General features: G+C 38.4%; 2 protein-coding genes across 4 annotated transcripts; one reads left to right on the forward strand and one right to left on the reverse strand.

Moving 5' to 3' along the window:
- Positions 1-290: 290 nt before the first annotated feature.
- LOC135468967 (vitamin K-dependent gamma-carboxylase-like) lies at positions 291-13,836 on the reverse strand. The gene is made up of 17 exons (XM_064747469.1): positions 13,780-13,836; positions 12,449-12,990; positions 12,114-12,317; positions 11,056-11,211; positions 10,607-10,772; positions 9,933-10,011; positions 9,324-9,430; positions 8,738-8,901; positions 8,268-8,440; positions 7,022-7,153; positions 6,435-6,566; positions 5,973-6,127; positions 5,532-5,710; positions 5,117-5,244; positions 3,396-3,546; positions 2,962-3,136; positions 291-2,603 (listed from the first exon to the last, which is right to left on the reverse strand). Exons 3-17 carry the CDS (start codon positions 12,313-12,315, stop codon positions 2,336-2,338), a joined length of 2,367 nt encoding a protein of 788 aa, XP_064603539.1. The 5' UTR covers positions 12,316-12,317; positions 12,449-12,990; positions 13,780-13,836; the 3' UTR covers positions 291-2,335.
- A 1,119-nt stretch (positions 13,837-14,955) lies between these two features.
- LOC135481783 (uncharacterized) lies at positions 14,956-18,311 on the forward strand. 3 transcript variants are annotated; one of them, XM_064761485.1, is made up of 6 exons: positions 14,956-14,981; positions 15,241-15,369; positions 16,054-16,344; positions 16,809-16,866; positions 17,579-17,618; positions 17,925-18,311. In XM_064761485.1, the coding sequence occupies exons 2-6, from the start codon at positions 15,270-15,272 to the stop codon at positions 18,144-18,146; spliced, it is 711 nt and encodes a 236-aa protein (XP_064617555.1). In that variant the 5' UTR covers positions 14,956-14,981; positions 15,241-15,269; the 3' UTR covers positions 18,147-18,311. The 3 variants fall into 3 exon arrangements, with proteins under 3 accessions (XP_064617555.1, XP_064617557.1, XP_064617556.1); XM_064761486.1 differs by lacking the exon at positions 14,956-14,981 and adding an exon at positions 14,990-15,089; XM_064761487.1 differs by lacking the exon at positions 15,241-15,369 and having other exon boundaries at positions 14,981-15,089.
- The last annotated feature ends 1,556 nt before the right edge of the window (positions 18,312-19,867 follow it).

Genomic DNA, 19,867 nt, shown 5'->3' on the forward strand with positions numbered 1-19,867 from the left:
AGCATTTGAGCGTGTCATTCATGTACATGTCACCAATCTAGCTCTCTACCATCCCCTGTTATATTAGTCCCAGCAGCAATGGGTAATGCCATGTGATCTTCGCATGCATGATATCAAACCAGGTTTAATACACCAAATTTCTTTTCCACTTAATTTTTTTATTTCACTTTACTTTGAAGACATACATGTAATGGAACTGGAGTAGTTTGTCACAGATGGTTGATACAACAGGCAAGGAAAGGCATCTTATACTAAAAATAATAACAAAACCTGTCTGATAAGATTGGAATTCTTTATTCTTGATTACTGACATGGGTCTTGTGATCTACACCTGTGTTATGAACATCGCAGTCAATGGCTAGCTCAGTTAATCAGAAATATTCTGCAAACTGTTAAGCAGTCCAGCTTCATGGTGTACTCATCGGACACGGGGCTGTTCTTGAAGCATGAGTCTGATACACACATGGTTATATATATTATGCATCTACAGTAGTGATTATGTCCGACTATACAAGAACAAACAAAAAAAAACTGCGGTATCTGAAGGAAATATTAGAATGAGTAGGGTTTCCCAAATAACACTCTACTATACAGCTGTAGACAAATCTATCACAAATTTACCTGTCATTTCAGTTTCGGTAAGGTCATGTTCACGGAATGAAACTAGCCAAAAAAAAAAAAAAAAAACGATTTTGACCTCAGCGCATGACATCACTGACAGTGTACTATGTTACAACTTTAAGCTTGATGCGAATGTCACCAAAATATACAACTTGAAGGTACTGGTAGTCATACTGACACATATGTGACCTATTGATGAACTTCATGCAAAATATACATATATCTATAATTATAGACTATCTCAAAAGACAAGCTGATTATAATCAGTGTTTGACATTTTTACAGAGTATACTCTTTACACAACACAATAAAGTGATGTAAATATATTTCCACAAATATTTTCAGATGATATTTGGTACTTCACAATATAATCGGATGTGTGATAAATCAATACACATTCATAAAATTAAAAAAATTCAGAATATAAAGATTAGAGCACCAACATTTAAGCATTAGAAATTTACAAGAGAAATAGAAATAGTGAAAGCATTTTGTGAGTAAAATTTATGCCACAGCAAAATGCAATGTATCACAATAATTATACAATAAACTGAAGCACAAATTACTCTCCAACTCTTTGACTGAGGCACAACCTACACGCCAATCCCCTGACTGAATCACAACCTACACTCCAATTCTCTGACTGAAGCACAACCTACACTCCCACACCCAGACTGAAGCACAACCTACACTCCCACACCCAGATTGAAGCACAACCTTCATTCCCACACCCAGATTGAAGCAAACCCTACACTCCAATGCCCAGATTAAAGCACAACCTACACTCCCACACCCAGATTGAAGCACAACCTACACTCCCACACCCAGACTGAAGCACAACCTACACTCCCACACCCAGATTGAAGCACAACCTTCATTCCCACACCCAGATTGAAGCACACCCTACACTTCAATGCCCAGATTAAAGCACAACCTACACTCCCATGTCCAGATTAAAGCACAACATACACTCCCATGCTTTGACTGAAGCACAGCCTACACCCATGCCTCTGACAGAAGCACAAATGCAATGACCTTCACTTTTATGAGTTAGCAAAACAAGAATGCCAGGAATGTGCTATCAGGCTTATTTGCAGTAGTGTTTTGGCAACAAGGGGAGCTCAGTATGTATGCTGAGTTAGTCAAAGGCAAAACATCTACAATGAAATACCTTGTACAATGAGAAATGTCAAAGGCATGCTGCCACCAATGCCTTGAAAGCAGTAAAGATAAGGCAATGACTGAAATTGAAGATCTCATGTTTCATATGATTCAAGCATAAGATCACCAGTCAACTGTGCTACCTCAGCCTACATCTACTTAATAGCAACAGGAAGGGTATTTTAGGACTAAATGCTGACATTAGTATCTTGTTAAATGGGTACCCATCATGAAAAGTGCTCTTTTCTCTCAATGATGAGAGAAACCCAATGATGAAAGGCAAAAATCTGAATGAATGTTCTTGGTATTACATTCTGTCATTGATTAGAAGACATAATGAAAAAAAATGGACAAAAAGATCTGGTGTACATGTTATTTATGAGACGTATTGACTCAACAGATCTTAAGAAATAAAGCTAACTTATGTGGACAATAAATAATATTACAAACTAACAATAGTAGCATCACATATAAAAAAAAAAGAAATACTTTATGACTGACGGTTGATGAAGACACAGTGTTTAATACTTGTGAACTGCTGTCAGCAGAGCTATCAGCTTTGGTGGGTGACTGGGTCAGCCTGCTGAGGATGACCATCGGGCTGGTTTGAACCTAACCCTGGCTGATTCACGCCTGAATCTGCAGACGTGTCAGCAGACGAATCAGTGTTTTTGTCTTCCTTAGCAGGGGTGTCAGTTGAGCTTTGTTTATTGGACTGATCAGGAGTATCCTGTTCTGGTTGTTTATTAAGACTTGCCATGACCTCAGCTACAGTCTGATTGGTGAACACACTAGTGAAACCAGCTCGCACAACATGATAGCTGAAACAGAAATGGCAAGCTTGGCATTATACCACTTTTCAGGTGATTGAATGTTCCTTCAAAATGAAGACTACGTGCATGTATGTGGACATTTTCATGTACCCAAATCGTGATATTTTGCTCTCTAACACATTAAGATTGAAGGATAAGCATAGTACCTGGACTACATGGAATATTAAGGCAGGAACTTTGAACTCCTGGAACTCATACTTGGCATAAAAAACCCACCAAACCAAATCATTTATATCACACTTTGTATCATTTGTAATAAAGCTGTGAATTGTTCATACTAGTAATTCACAACCATCTAAGTGTTTTGTTCCCTAGCCACCTTTAGCTTAATCCCTATCAGCCTTACGTTCTCTTGAAGACGTTAAACTTCCTGACCCAGAAGTCCAGCACACCCCACCAAAATGGCCGCTGCTCAATCGACTGTCGGATGCTCTTCTTCCTCAGAGAGTCTTTGTACTCTGCCACCAGGGGGCTGTCACCAGGGCGACTCTGCAGGATTCTTGTTAAATTGGCTTGTCCATCTGTAATAGCAATTTTGTTCACCTTACTGTTAACCATAACATGTAGGCTTTACAAATATCCATAAAATTTCAGTCTATAAAATTAATAATAAAAACCCCCTACTAATCTACACAGTAAAAACCAATGTTTACCTTCATTTGTTGCTTATGCTAGCCATTTCAACTTTGAAATATTTTCTTGTAATAAAAAGAGCCAGACCGATCAAAAATGACTGGAAGTAATTGTGTGAAATATATATATGCTAACATGTCATTTTACCTCTGTCTTTTGGAGCCAACTTTATGATCTCATCTTCAAAGGCAGATAAGTTTTTGACATACTGAATGTAGGTGGTGTTCACATAGACATACATATAACATGATGGTTCATCAGATACTGTGTACACAGTGTGGAAGGCATCAGCAGGCAGCTGGAAAATAGATGGTAACAATTTCAAATCACTGTACTAAAGTTCGACAATCAAGTACTTGGTCATTTGTTACACAAAGAGTTTTAATGCAATTTCATATGCCCAATTTGGTGTAGAGAAATAATCTGCCCAGTTTTATGGAGCTTGCATCTTTAATGACACAAACAAATCATTTTTAGTGTCATTTTCCTAATAATTGTATGCATAACTTCCACTGAAAAAATGCTCTTGTGGTTGAAAAGGTTGAGGATTTACAGTATGTACATATAATAACATGTGGAAAAATAAACAAGCAAGATCTACTCCATTCACATTTTGTCAGTTTGTCACAGTTTATCAGCGAGTCCTATTTTTGTCAGTGTGTCAGATTTTGTCAGTCAAGTTTTGCCAGTGAGGTCTATTTTGCCAGTATGTGACATGTGGCCTGTGCATCCCAATGTGTCAGAGTGGCCAGCATGTGACATGTTGCCAATGTCTCAATGTGTGACACTTTGCCAATGTGTTCCTTGCTGTCAGTGTGTCCCAGTGTGTCAGTATCTCAAATGTTGCCAGTGTGTCCCAATTTGTCAGTGTGTCACATGTTGCTTGTGTGTCCCAATGTGTCAATATGTGACACGTTACCAGTCTGTGACAATTTGTCAGTGTCTCACATGTTGCTCATGTGTTCCAGTGTGTCAATATGTGATACGTTACCAGTGTGTGACATGTGGCCAGTATGTCCCAATGTGTCAGTGTCTCACTTATTGTCAGTATGTGACATGTTGCCAGTGTGTGTCAATGTTCAGAGTCTCACATATTGCCAGTGTGTGACATGTTGCCAGTGTGTCCCATTGTGTCAGTGTGTTCCAATGTGTCAGTGTTTCACATGTTGCCAGTGTGTCCCAATGTGTCAGTGTCAGCGTGTCCCAATGTGTCAGTGTCTCACTTGTTGCCAGTGTCACCCAATGTGTCAGTGTTTCACATGTTGCCAGTGTGTCCCAATGTGTCAATGTCTCACATGTTGCCAATGTGTTCCAATGTGTCAGTGTCTCGCATGTTGCCAGCGTGTCCCAATGTGTCAGTCTCTCACATGTTGCCAGTGTGTTCCAATGTGTCAGTGCCTCACATGTTGCCAGCGTGTCCCAATGTGTCAGTCTCTCACATGTTGCCAGCGTGTCCCAATGTGTCAGTCTCTCACATGTTGCCAGTGTGTTCCAATGTGTCAGTGTATCACATGTTGCCAGCGTGTCCCAATGTGTCAGTCTCTCACATGTTGCCAGTGTGTTCCAATGTGTCAGTGCCTCACATGTTGCCAGCGTGTCCCAATGTGTCAGTCTCTCACATGTTGCCAGCGTGTCCCAATGTGTCAGTCTCTCACATGTTGCCAGTGTGTTCCAATGTGTCAGTGTATCACATGTTGCCAGCGTGTCCCAATGTGTCAGTCTCTCACATGTTGCCAGTGTGTTCCAATGTGTCAGTGCCTCACATGTTGCCAGTGTGTCCCAATGTCTCAGTCTCTCACATGTTGCCAGTGTGTTCCAATGTGTCAGTGTATCACATGTTGCCAGTGTTTCTTTGATTTGTAGCTCACCTGCATGGTCTCTCCTTCACTCAGGCTGTAGTTATGCTTGTCAGACTCAAACTCCACCCTTATCTCCCCCCGTAACACCTTCAGGGTCGTGTTCAGGTGCTCCTGTATGTAGTTCTCCAAATGAAGGCCTGTCATAGAATATCACACGTGCTACAGTCATCAAACAAAATATACTGCTGTTCTATTTGTACATACGGACATATGGCTTCATTTCAAGGAATACTTCTGTTAAATTTACCTTACTAATGGTATGATCTCACACAAACACAAGACAGATCAGCATGTTACATGTATCACTGCTTAACGCCCAACTTCAACATATCATTACCTTCTACTGCATTTTATATAGTTCTCAATTTTCAACTATGAAATTAACATTTGCAGAAGCCATGGTTTGTCATTCCAGTGAAAGTACCTGGGAAATCTGCCACAAACACAACATCAGTCGCTTCTGTCTCATTCCTGAAGGTTTTTGAAATATTCTTGAGCTCTTCCCTCCATGAAGACAGGTCCACTAGCAGAGGCAGAATCCAGGGGGTGTCAGAGAAAACGCTCCAGTCTGCCTCCAGGATGTTCACTCGTGGGTCAAACATCCTGTCATCACATACAATCAAATGACCGCCATGTCAGGAATATTAGACAGGGGATGCCAGAAAGTGGCTTAAAAACATGATTCATTCTTGCCTTTACAAGATGGTCTGAACATATGTTACAGGTACCAGTAAACATACAACCTTGTTGGTGAAGAGCTAATTGTTTACCTGTGCTGCTTAGTTGTCAATAGATAACTATAAAATAATAATGAAAGCATATTCATCTATACAGGACATAAAAAGGAACGATGAGACAGTATTACCTTTGCTGGAATCTCTTGTTCATGGATCGCCACACATCAAAGTACAGTTCCACATTCGAGATGTTGTAAGCCTTGAGCCTTTGCTCAATGCAGGTTGCGTACTGTTTAACCATATCAGCATGAGAACTCCAGCGTGCCTTCCCACGGGTCCAGACCTGACAGACACAGTGCAGGTACAAGGTCAGAACAAAGTCCAATGTAAACAAATATTTTAATGTAAGGCAATTTGTAGATACATGCAGATTATCAATCAAGCTGAAGAGCTTTCTGTTCCCCTGGCCATTATTTTTTCTTCCCTCTGCCATCACTTCTTTTTCTTTCTCTTAGGAAAATACAGACAATGACTCTCTTGATGAGCAACGCTTACAAAATGCAAACTCTTACTCGTAAATCTTACCAGAACTTAACTCAGCCATTATTTATTTCCAGTCCACCTTTTCTAAAGTTTGTTAAAGAACTTACCAAAGGTTTGAGGTATCCCACTTCTCCAGTGTCCTTCTTCACATATGTGATCTTGACATGCTGTAGTGACCAGCTGTGAACCATCATATCCCAGGAGTAACCATAGAGCCCATTCGTCCAGTTGTTATAACCCTGTCAACAATGAGTTTCCCCATTTATTCTTTACTGGATCAAAATTCAATATATTTCTATGTTCAACTCAAAGTATGAATGAATGCATAGATAATTAATAATTTAATGCTTAGTATGTCACATCAGCAAAGTCAGAGCCCCATTATAAAAAGGTAAAGAATTTAAAGTAAAGAATACAGTGGTTAACACATCATATCATTTTACCTACCCTAAATGACCATGCATTTCGTCAATGAATACCTTGCCCATTTTTCCCGATTCTGAATGTTCTACTGACTTTAGAAAGGTGTTTTGAGGAAAATTCTACTGGAAAATTGTAAGTTTCGGCACCAAAAATAATATTTTCATGACATTTAATTGCCTCTAGAAATGCCATTTTGTGGGGGAGATTTTAGGTCATTCAGGGTACATAAGAGTCTTGTTTCACTACTTGGTCTTTGCACTGAAGTGTGTACCTTTGTGACGAAGTGTGAATAAGGCATGAAGAGCTGGACAGCCAGGTATAACACAGTTCCTATGGCTGCAGCCTTGTGGTAAGGGCCTGGTTTGTCCCTCAGTTGTGTTGAGGCTCTCACTGCTCTTGAAGACTAAATACAAGTAGAAACTAACATCAGTTTTAACAGCTTGTGAAGAATAAACATGTTCAAAGGCAAAACTAGACTACATGTATACACATATTTGATAAAACATGAACTGAAGTATAAAGGCATACTTCACTTATAAGACGGCGGTCAGCGTTATTGTGGGAGGAAACCAGGCAGAGCCTGGGGAAACCCACGACCATCTGCTGGTAGCCATCTTGAGCTGGACTTGAACTCACAGTGAATGCATTGGTAACAGGCTCTTGGGTCATTGCTACAGTGTAATCCCTTCAGACACTGAAGGGATTTTCTTTTTCTTTTTGTTATGTAGTACAACCAAGGTATCGCAGTTCAATGGAAGTAAAAGTGAATACATTCAGACAACCTAAAGTGATGCCATGTTATGTTTTAACTAGTCAGGCGCAAATTATTTCTACAGCCAGAGGATGGTGCTATTTCTGCTGACGTCACCCATACCCTTGCCTTTCAACTATACGACTGTGGGGTATAAATCATGTTTCCGGTTACTCTAACATGCGCATCCCATGTCCTCGGAAGAATTCCTGATTAAAAGTCCATTTATAGAGTCAGCCATCACATCTGGTTAAGCATGTGTACTACATGACAACTCAGTTACCCAGTGAATGATGATCTTGAAAACTGGAATACATAATACATACATTTCACTCATTTGCAGCACAAAGTAGTCTTTATTATATGTACCGGTATATGTATCTATGTATGCTTGGGATTTCACATCGTGCTAAGCCATCTTTCAGCCATATGACGGCGAAAGAGTCACTATGTGTGTGCACATATATTGTGTCTTCTTGTGACAGGGCAAGCCCATGCCACCAAAGTGCTGCCGCCACTGCACTATTATGATGAAGACACCAAACATGACACCCTACCCAGTTACATTATACTGACAAAGGGCCAATCAATCATGTTTCCTTGCTCTAACCTCTTAGTTCTTTGGGCAAAGAGTGGCAGCAGCATGTACAATGGTATGACCTCTCCTGACTTTGATCTTAATCATATGACATAAACTAGTAATCATTTAATGGATGGAATATTGACGTGGCTTAGCCAGAGTCATGTTAATGTCTACTTAGCATACCTCCTCAGGTTTCACTTGTTCTTTGCTGTACACACAATGGCGGCTGGGTTGTGGTGGGTCATCCAAGGGCAGCACACACGACAGCTTTGATGGGAACTTCCTAAACAAAGCTCGTGGCCAATCCACATAACAGAACAGAGGCATGGTGGCCAGCATAGTCCATGGAAACATTCCTGCAAAAAAATCATTACAACAAAAAAAAAGAAATGACAACAGAAACTAGGGAATAGGTCGTAGCTGAAAAGATTACTACTGAAGACTTGTCTTCCTTCAACATGGTGTGAACATTATACATGGTGAAGTTCATCAATACACTGCAAAAGACTGTTGGCGAACCCAATACGCCAAGGTTTCCTGGACTCCAAAAAACAGACTGCCATCACAAAAGTGAAAATTCTTACACTGAACAACAATTAAATAAAAATAAATAAACTGATAACAGTGTCTACACAAAATGGACATTAACTTACCGATGCTGAAGATCTGGGAGTTCATGAGATGAAATGAGCCCCCAAAGAAGAAGGCATAGGGTCGAGTGACATCAAAGAAGAGGAGATAACCTATGGTGAGGTCAAGGAACAGGCCACCCAGGTGGACTATGTACAGGTCTATCTGGTCAGTTGACAGGAACAATCTGACAATCAAACATATTCGGTTTCACCTACTAGATGTGGAGACTTGATACACTTTATTTGTTTCTCCAGGCCTCTGTCGAAGACGTGTATACAATGTATGTAGTCAAAATCAGTAAATTTAGATTTCCCTTTATCATTAAATGTCACCAAACACAAGTGTTCAGACATCGTAATACGCAGACTATTATCATCCAAATCTATGCGTTGAAATTTCAGTATTTTCAGCAAATTTTAAAAAATCCTAAATTTTCACATCCAAGAAAATTAGCTAGTCCATTTACATTTCCCAATCTAATATACCATAAAACAACTTAAGAAGCAGCAGTGTGGTTCATAATCAATAATTCAGTGAAAGATGTAGCAATGAAAACTTCATATTGACTATCCTAGAATCATCAAAACAATTTCAAGGCATTCCTACTTGAATGGAAAGAAAACCCAGTGGAGAGAGAGCTTCTGCATAGAATATCCAGTCATCCAATCTTGATCCAGCTTCTTTAGGCCAGCCAAGAAATACACAAAGAAAAACTGAAACAAAAATCATATCTTGCAGTCAAAGGTTAATACTGACAAATAAGTGAAACATCACCTGTAGTCACCACCAAGCAGTTTGCATACTGTATGTGTTTTAGGACGTCAATGAGTTCACAGCAATAAAGCATGCTTGAGTTACAAGCCCATTTTACTTTCCATATGAAGGCAGTAGTAATGTATTAGTACATGTGCACTGTGACCTCCATGTTATGATTTGGATACTTTTGGAAGATCAACAGCTGTAAGGGTTAACTCAGAGATTACCATAATTTTTCACCTTTTTCTTACATGAAAGAGCCATTTATGCACCTTTCAATGTAATCTAGGAGACTATCCTACACTGCTTGGAATGGCCAAAAAGTGTTTTTTTTATCAGTCTTTACGCACTGATGCCCCCAGAATATGCTTGAAAAAACACATTGCAAACACACAAAAATGTGGAAGAATTACAAAACCTGTGATCTAAGAAGAGCGTAAGGATTAGCAGAAAGGTTACCTGTGTCCTCAGGAGGGTGTAACTCCACAGTGGCACATGACTGTTTCTTTTCTCTGGCCAAATCAGCCCGTCTATTGACCTACAACATGAAAACAACATATATTGAATTCTGATTGTATTTCTATCATCAAGACGTGTTTTATACTCAAGAGCATTTCCTTTGAAAGAAGGCAGTCAGGTTTATGGGAGGAAAAAGCAGGGTAAGATTTGCTGGAAAGGACTCTCTTTTGCCAGTACCGATTTATTTATTTATTTTATTTCATTGGTACCTTGTTATTGAAGGTTTGATCTCTGCATTGAGGGTGACACCTTATACACCTTGGCCAGATGAATCCATTACATATCAGTATGTGTACAGTGGAATCATATTTTGTTGTGACTTTTTGACACAATTTATACCAAACGACACCCTCAGCCACATGCTGTATGTTAAGATGTCATTACAGACCCAAACACTTTATTGCACTGGATTCTGTATGATTTCACACAAATATGATGCCAAGGTTTGTCTGAGGGAACCACTGCAATGCAAAAAGGAAACCTTACTCTTTTGTCGAACGACAAACAAGACTGGTCCACCTCCCACAACCTCCTCTACTCTGAAAACATTACAACGGTGTTCCTTACAACTATGATGACTATTTCAGCAAAAAGAATCATGTCTCTGAGCTTACCAGTATCTGTTAGCATCAGAGACCAGTAGAAGGAGTCCCACCAGACCAAACAGATAGGAGTGGTTATTCCAGGTTGTTTTGTCCAAGAAGAAAAGGTACCAGTAAGGGATAACAAACAGAGCACAACTAAGGCGATAGAGAAACCCAGTCATGATCCCAAACGCACCTGGAAAATAATAACAACAAACCATTTTCACAACTGACATTTTGGTCACAAACACTACAGTAAAATTCATGTGTTATCAGTTCAAGAATCCTACACTCAATAAAGTTTTCTCCATCACATCAAATTATAATTTTAGCCACTTATATAATTCTAAATGAACATATATGCTTTAGCAATATGTATACTTATACATGTATGCATGAAAATGAAGTTCATGTACATTAATGTCCAACTGATGTATTTTATTAAAATAATCTTTAATGAACTAAAACAAGGGAATTACCAAAAGCCATGACTGTGTAGAGGATAATCATCCACTGTACTGGTAAGGGATGGAGAAAGTTAAACAGGGGGAAATAACATTCATTCCTGTCTCCAAATATAAGGTCAGCACCAGACAAGCCACGTTCCTGGATGGTGTCAAACAACATCAGCAGGCCTGAAAAACAGGATTAAGTTAGAGAAATGTGAACTTAGGAGACTGACAACTACAGGAAGAATGTCAGACCAACAGTAATCAGTTGTTAGAACATAAATCAAGCTACAAATCTATTCATATACATGTATCCATCTCAACTGAGTTTTAACAGCGTACTCAAGAAAATTTTACTGATCCCCAGTGATCAGGTTTATGGATGGGGGAAACCCAGAGGAAATCCCAATACCCCATCTGACACCTGGCAAACATCATTACTCACAGCCACATCTAAACAGTGAGCTGTGTGAAAACCCTGTATTTATGACTTTATTAGCTGGTGAAACTCTGTCCAAGAGAAGTGCAAAGTATCATTACTGTAAACAAAACATATCACTCATAAAAGATCCCATCCAAGAAATAAAGGCTCAAACATAATTTTGAAAATTTATCCATAAGCACAAGAAGCAAACATATATATAAACAAAAGTACTAAAACTCTACATAGATCTACATGAACAATGAAATCCTATACAGTACACTAATACAAAAGCTGAGATGATCACATCATCATTCGGCTATGATTCACATTTTTGTGTTATAAAGCCAGTTATCACTGCATCTTGTTGGACAAATCTACAACTGCAGAGTGAAGCTGTTATCACCGTGAACCAACAGTTTCAGGTCACATTTGACCCAAGTGTCACTGAGATAACCATCAACCTTCAGGCTTCATGTCCACGTACTACATGTACACAAGAGAATAGCTTTCTCATGTTTGTATAACAAATACCTTTGTATAACAAATACATTAACAAATCATACACAGCATTTTCTTCCCTACAAAACTGTAATGCCAGTACATATAAAAATAATGTTACCTAGGAATAACAGTGCAAAGCAAAAAATATATCAAAATGCCTCACCATACATAAATCTCATCACCCCCAGACAAGCTGGATCCATGGGGCGGTTAAGGAGAGCAAAGAACCGCAATACACTGGACAGGTCCTTCAGATCAAATCCAAACAGGGATTCAAACTTGCTCTGGTGGCTTTTACAGCTGTCAGTGGATAACTCGGACAAATCGCTGCCTGAGGAAGACTTCTTCTGCCTCTGATGCGCCATCTCTGTAAAAACAGTGTCAGAATCTTTACCAGTTCACATGATAATGTGCTCAGTCACATATGTATAGAATGCGAAGTGCAGAAATTAAATACATCAGAGTTATAAATCAAAAAAATGCGTTGGATACACTCACCTGGAAATATGCCACAGAATTCTGTCTAGCACAAGTATTTCTTAGATTAGGCTTCTTCTGTCTGACAAATTACATTTATATGTCAGAACAAATCCACACAATGTCCAGCTCCTGAGACAGTTGCTATGACAACAATCAATTGTAGCTTGAGGAGAATGCCTGTGAAGCCCTGTCTGGTTTCCTACAGGAGTGGGCAGGTGGACAGCTTGGCAGGATATTACACTGGTGCTAAAGACAGGCACAGCGGAGGTGGGTGGTGGAAATGTGACTGCCTGTTCTGACACCCTGAGGTGCTAAAACATAGGTTACTACACAGTCACAGATGAGTGATAAGTGAGTTACAGATTGTCGCCTCTAGGCTGCTTCATTACCACGTGCACCTTGATAATACACCAGCGACACGCCTGACAACTGCTAGCTGACCTGTCTGGAAGACACTTAGGTCATGGGAACCCTGTCATCTGTCTCTCTTCAAACGCACAAGACAGAAAGACCTATCTGCACTGCTACTGACCCTCGAGGCTACACAATATCAGCTGAACCTGAAAACATCAAAGAAATGACAAAATAAAACACCGTGAATTATGGAGTGTCCATGAACTATGCACAAAAGCTGAAAAATATACCCTAAAAACAAGTGAAGATTATGTCTACTGTTTTAGAGAAAAGGTGACACTCTGAAGAGACAGAGATATAGTAAACAAAAAGTTGAACAATATTTCCATCCAGGAAAGGGCAATGCTTTTCTCAGTATGGTAGTTAATAGGTTCACAAATGATTACTTCACTTTCATGGACACGTAACTTGACCACTGAATTCTATTAATATGTATGCACACCAATTAATACCAAAAATATAATAATATAGGCATTCTACAGAACATTAATCTCTAAAAGCAGTGCTCACTCAATCACATCTATATAATTTCGATCACTCAAAGACCTTTAACTGCATGTATGCAGTATGTTTGGCGACCGAAAAGCTACTTTCTAAGGTCCTACATGAATTTTGTTGGGCCTGTATAAGATATTATTCAACTAAAATGCAAAGTAAATTGTAATTTGAGTACACATTACTGACGTGGCAATTTTATGCATGAGGGTTGCTTACATCATGCTCAAGGAATTTGTGATGCGAGCACGTATAATGGTGTGACACAACAGATCAACACTGTAGCAATGATGCTGACGAACGGCTGTGGTCGAGCCCCGTCATCACATGTAAGGCTGCAAGTGCCAGAAGCTTCAATTATTTCGTAAATCCCTGGTAGTTGTAATGAGCCACAATTAAGAGCTTGTTCACTTATGTAACACATTCAATTGAATTATTACCCAGTCTCGTTGTCAAATTGGTAACCAGCTGTTGCACCGCATACTCACGAATCCATGTTGCTGTCCGGGATAAGCCATGCATGCGCGATTATATCTCGGCCTTGACATTTGTCTCAGCAGCCGTGTCAAGGTCATGGATCTCGGAACTTGGCTCAGTCGAATCCGACCACGTTATACCCATGACTATATATATACGTCATGCGCTAATTATAAAATGCCTGGTAAATAATATAAAAGGAAACATACTCATGTCATGAACAAGTTTTGATATATGTTGGCATATAGTGTTCCAGCAGGCATATTCTAGGCTGTTAATTCGCCAAAATTTTGTAGATTAGCAAATCGTCACGTTTTATTTGCAATGGAAAATGTTGGGCCGAAAGCAAGCATTCTGCATGTTCCCCAGGCCAAGATTTCATTGGAACAATCTGGCAGAAGATTCATGAAAAAGGAAAACCTCTGTGTATCAAATGAAGGCCATGTTAAACACATATACAGAAGGCAAATTCGAACATTTCTAAGGCTTCGTGGAAATACAACGGGCGTCAATATTTTCAAAGTATGTAGGTCTAATTCGCCACCTAGCAAGTAACTTATGTCTGGGAATTTTCGCAGAAAGAATTAGACTACGAAGTAGGTATATACAACATGCTTGACAGAAAATCAATATACTATTCTACACTTACACAACTTGTTCAGTTATAACAGAATGACCTCACGTCGGTAAATTATCATCCCCAAAATATATGTTTAATTGTTCAGGTTATTTCCTACACAGTCGGGCCTGCATGCATCTTGCTGCCAAGCTTCGTAATCTACATAATGCTGGATATCGCACTAACTTGATTAAATGAAAATATTTACATGTTATCTCTTAAATTACGCATGCTATTTTCTAAAAAATAACAAGAACAAACAGAAGGAATGCAAAAAATTTAACAGTTAAAGCATGGTGGAGGTACACAATAGACTGTGATTAACACAATATCAGCTAATACATGATACAAAGAAAATATGACTTATTTAGCGGCACTTTACAAGCGTGCCATGCTTCTTTTTCAACATATCCCACCAATAAACTTTAGAAAAACAATTACGAAAGATGATTGGTTAATCTATAAGGCAACTTGCAACCACGTGCACCAATCAAACGCCTTTTTTGACATTGCTGCAGCGGTATCTTGTTTTCCAACTTTGAAAAGGTAAACTTGGGGTAAACTTTAAAATATGAAATACAGCCACAAAGACATATACACTGGATGGTAATTTATATCTTTCTGGATGAATATAAATTCAAAGTCGTACGTATGGTAAGCTTCATTAGACCTGGGTGGGGAAGACGAATGCAAGCAGCATTTGTCAGCATGACTGTCAGTGACAGAGAAATCTAACCGTCTCTTACTGAGTATTTTACTGCCATTTGAGTTGATAGGCTATATTGTTTGTCTTTTCAAATTTCAGACGATTTATTCTGTTGCCGTTATTGGGGAATGTCTTCTAAGAAGAGTAGGAGTTCATCCATTACCAACTTAACGATATCTTTATCTGGCTACAATAATCGGTATCCTGCATCTCCAAGTTATCTGGCTGGTAATAACTTTACACTGGTGACTGGTCATAATTCACAAACTTTCGCTATTATATATATTGTATATGCCCAGAGGAAAACGATTCCCTTTAGTTTAATACAGGTTTAATAAGTTAACCTGATCTTAAACTGACGTTGTACATCGGCCTATTTCACCAGAAGTTTGGCCCATAAAAATTCACTTTGAGAAGCACTTAACGACCTTAAAATATACTCTTTAATTCGATTTATTTATTTATTTGAATGGTGTTTTACACTGTACTCAAGAATATTTCACTTATACAACGGCGACCAGCATTATGGTGGGTGGAAACTCACGACCAGCCGCAGGTTGCTGGAATACCTTCCCACATACAACTGGAGAGGAAGCCAGCATGGGCTGGACTTGAACTCATAGCGACCGTATAGGTGAGAGACTGCTGGGTCATCACGCTGCGCTAACCAAGTGAGCCCCCCTTTTCAATTTGATGCTAACAGCTAAGTATGTCTGATAAGAAATTAATCAAAAATCATTAAGGGCCATATAAGGTTGAATTAATCGGAATCAGAGAAAATGAAAAAAAAACTAAAAGTTAAATTAGAAAAATTACATAAAATTATATTGCTTTCTCCATATAATTTACATGTAACTTATGTTTTTTGACCTTTTTGGATATATAATCTTTGTTATTTTTTTTCATCAACAGGGTTGAAAATGAAAATGAATGATATAAACACAGAGTTGGATGATTGGCCCACACACTGTGCCTTTTTTGACAAAGATACAAATTTTGACATGGGGCCATATTTAAGACATGAAAATGGCAACAGAGAAATTCAAAAGCTGGAAGATGGCATTAATTTACTAGCTACAAAATACACTCCTTTGTATCATAAATTTTTAAATATGATAAAGGATCCACCCAGGAACTCCTCAGAACAAAACGTGTCTGATGTGGTAATAAATATGGACAAGCTACCAAGTACATTTGATGAAGGTAAGTAAGGAACTTAACTGGTCATGTATGTGTTACTTTTATAGATTTAATTATTGGCTACCCCAGTTTAATTTTAAGTCACTCTTAACAGTCATGACAATAAAATACCATTTTCCAGTCATAATAAAAAACAAAACTGTAGATATTTTAGATAATTTAAAACCTTATTTTCAGCTCAGTGCAGGAAAAATAGACAAAAAATAAGCGGCTAACATCTTTGGTGTATTACAAATATATAGAACATATTTTCTGACTAGTTCAATTTGCTGTGCCTAAGAAATAACTGCTGTGGTCATCTATGATGTTGTATGGAGATGCTATAAACCCTTTTTTCTTGAGTCATGACCATGTAAAGTCATTAAACTGGTAAAGCTGGGTTTTTTTCCCAGTCTCGCATGAATTCACACTTTCAATATAACAGTACCATGGCTAAACAATTGCAAAAGTGAGAGTTTTGTTTGCAGAAGTTGCAGTGATACCTGTCACAAGTCTGGATATCCCAGGACATGGTGGTGCTCTAAGGTGACCTTTATATTACTTGTGGTGATATACATGTATGATCAGATTGTCCATAAGGCCCACCTTACAATCCTAATCTTTCTACTGATGCTTGCTTCATTTCTGGGCTTTCTTTTCTGACTCTAATGAATCCAACTCTAGTGACCTTTACAAAAAAATGTTCCTATATATTTCTGGACATGAGTAGAAAAAAGCAAACTTAAGAGTAGGTTTCATTGGTTATACATCAGCAATAGGTGAAGTCAGCTGTTATTGAATGACATAAGAATAGTGACATAAAATGAAATATTAAACCAGAGAACTGTTTCCTTTCTGTGTAAAAGAGATATACTGGCCAATTTGAATATAATTTCTGAATCTAATGCAGATTATCTCAGTCCTCAATTTCTTCAAGTCATTGGAACTTGAGTATTGGAGCTCTTTAGATTATAAGTTGCATGGTTCAAGTTCATTTGAAATTTTGCCCCCCCCAAAAAAAAAGATCAGTGTTGAACCTCTTGCTGTCAAAGTTCTGGATATAAATGAGTACCCAAGCTACATTTCACTGTGTGAACTCTGTAGGAAAAAACAGTAGCCTGAGTGTCATAAACAAATTTTTTGGATTACAATGCAGTTTTAGACGTGATTTACATGCTCTTACAAGCAATATTATTGGTACTCTCAGACAACATATGTGAAATGTGAGTAAACTTTTGTTTAATTTTTCATTTGACAGACACAAGCATAACTGGCGCAAAGTCCAAAGCCCTCTTAAGGTCAGTATTCAGATTTTTTGGACTTTCAGTCCAATCAAGTGTCTATTGACACACACATGTAGGCTACCCAGTATTTCTTTCATAAATGTTTTGGCTACCTATAAAAAGATGTTTGTTGACATTCCCCCCATTCAGAACAACTAAAACTCTTTACTTTTCCTTTTCCATTACAACTGCTATTAATCTCTGCGAAAAAAAACAATAAATTCTCAACTCACTATGTCTTCCTGAAGAGTGTGGCACACAAAATAATAATCACATGTTCATAGCTAACTGGAGCTTGATAATATCCATTCTTTTTCTTAGGAGGAGATTGTACAGGTGTCAGGAGACTGGGCACACACTGTGAAGAATTCTCCATGTGTGGGGCATGATGACGTCCGTATAGAGATCTTACCCAGTCCTGACATGATGCCAGATGAACCACACGTATCCCAAAACTCTCTCCTCACTTCAGTTAGGAAACAACTCAGCATACTATTTTCTAAGAATGGCAAAAGGCGTTTCGAGCGGGAAATATATGTATAAATAAATTAATTATTTTTGTCAAGATATATTCAATATATTTAAATGTACCTCATCAGTGAAATAATCATTATTCTAGTCTAACAGCAAAGAGTTGTTTGAATTTCACAGAATAAGTTTGTTAAAATCAATATTTTCCGGATTCAGTAAATTATTTTGTGTATGCAAGACTGAGTGTGTTTGGTCATTGAATATTTGTCAAGTGTGATTATTTACTAGTGTTATTTATTAGTTTCAGTTCACGCAATGGTTAAAACAAAGGTGAAAGAGAAGCACATGTATGTGTACAAATCATATGACTCATTAGATCTAAGTAATCACGCCATTAGGATATGTTGACACATTCTTTAGAAGGTTGCATATATGTACATATACAGGTGCATACATTTATGACAATCAGTATATATCATTGGAAAGGACCTCACCAAGTTATTGGTTTACTAGATGGTACAGTTTATTGTATACAACAAAACTCATCGTTGAAAATGAAAATAATAGAACATTTTAATAGGCTGAAGTTGTACAAATGTACAGCTTTTCACATTTTCGATTTCAAGCATCACATTAAAACTTGTGAGGGGAGGAAAGTTTAGTCAGAATACACCTGTCCTATTTCATTGTTTGCGATCCACTCTGGGCAACCATGTGGCCATTTGTAAACGGTCCATGTGTGTTAGGGCACTCACTCATAAAGTTGAGTTCTCCCCTCCGGCATGCAAGCCACTGGGCGTAATGCCATGTTCCAAGGTTCCGTGTAAATCATTTGTCTTGATGTCATCTTTGCTGATGACAGATCTTTCTTCATCACCCAGGACACCCTTCCTTGATGAAGCTGGCTTGATTCTTGATGATGCAACCAGCTTTTTGTTCTCATATCTCCGAGGGTGCCACAGCCCTCCCCACATGCAGCACCTTGTGAGTGTGGTCCTAGTTCGTTCAGGTGCTAATGTACATCCTGAAGAGTTGGAGGAGCTTTATTCTGACGAGAGGGCACAGTCTACAGGCTTAAGTCCAAACATTGTGGAGGTCAGTGAAGAGATTACTGCAGGTTCATTTGAAGTTTTGAGAGAGGAGGCATATCCCAAGAGAACACTCAGCAATTCAGATTGATGGTCACCAGATTCTAGATTTTTTTTGGGGACACCCTCACAGTGTGCACCCCAATCGAGGGTAGAAGTTTGTGAGACTGTGCATTAAAGCTAGCACACTGAGCAGCAATGTGTTATGTATAACAAGAAGTAACAAGATAAGGGTTAGTGATTCTATTGTGTGGAGGACATTTACAAAATGGAATACGAAAATCAAGTAAGAAAACGTAGAACAGTTAGGCATATTTTGGGTGATTATTTAATGACTTAATTTTTGTACAATTTATTAATGTATCAGCTTAGGAAGTAATGCCTGTATATACAGAAAACCAGAATTTAAAATTTAAATATTTAAGAATTCCAAGTTGGTGGATGACTGGTTCGAGTTGTAATACGTCAACTCATTTTTTTTCTTCAGTCTTCTTTAAAAGTTGTGATACTCTTTCGGCAGCTGTTGAATGACTTGCCATGTTAACATACGATTTCAGTATCTCTATTTCTTGATGCTGACAGTGTTCTTTATTCTTCATATTTGAAGATGTTCATGTTGGGATACTTATTTTCATACATATGAAATCCTGATTGTCACCTTTTAACTCTAGTTTTGGCCTGTATTTTTGATGACATGTTTGAAGA

This window comes from Liolophura sinensis, chromosome 1 (genome assembly GCF_032854445.1).
Source record: "Liolophura sinensis isolate JHLJ2023 chromosome 1, CUHK_Ljap_v2, whole genome shotgun sequence".
NCBI lineage: Eukaryota > Metazoa > Mollusca > Polyplacophora > Chitonida > Chitonidae > Liolophura > Liolophura sinensis.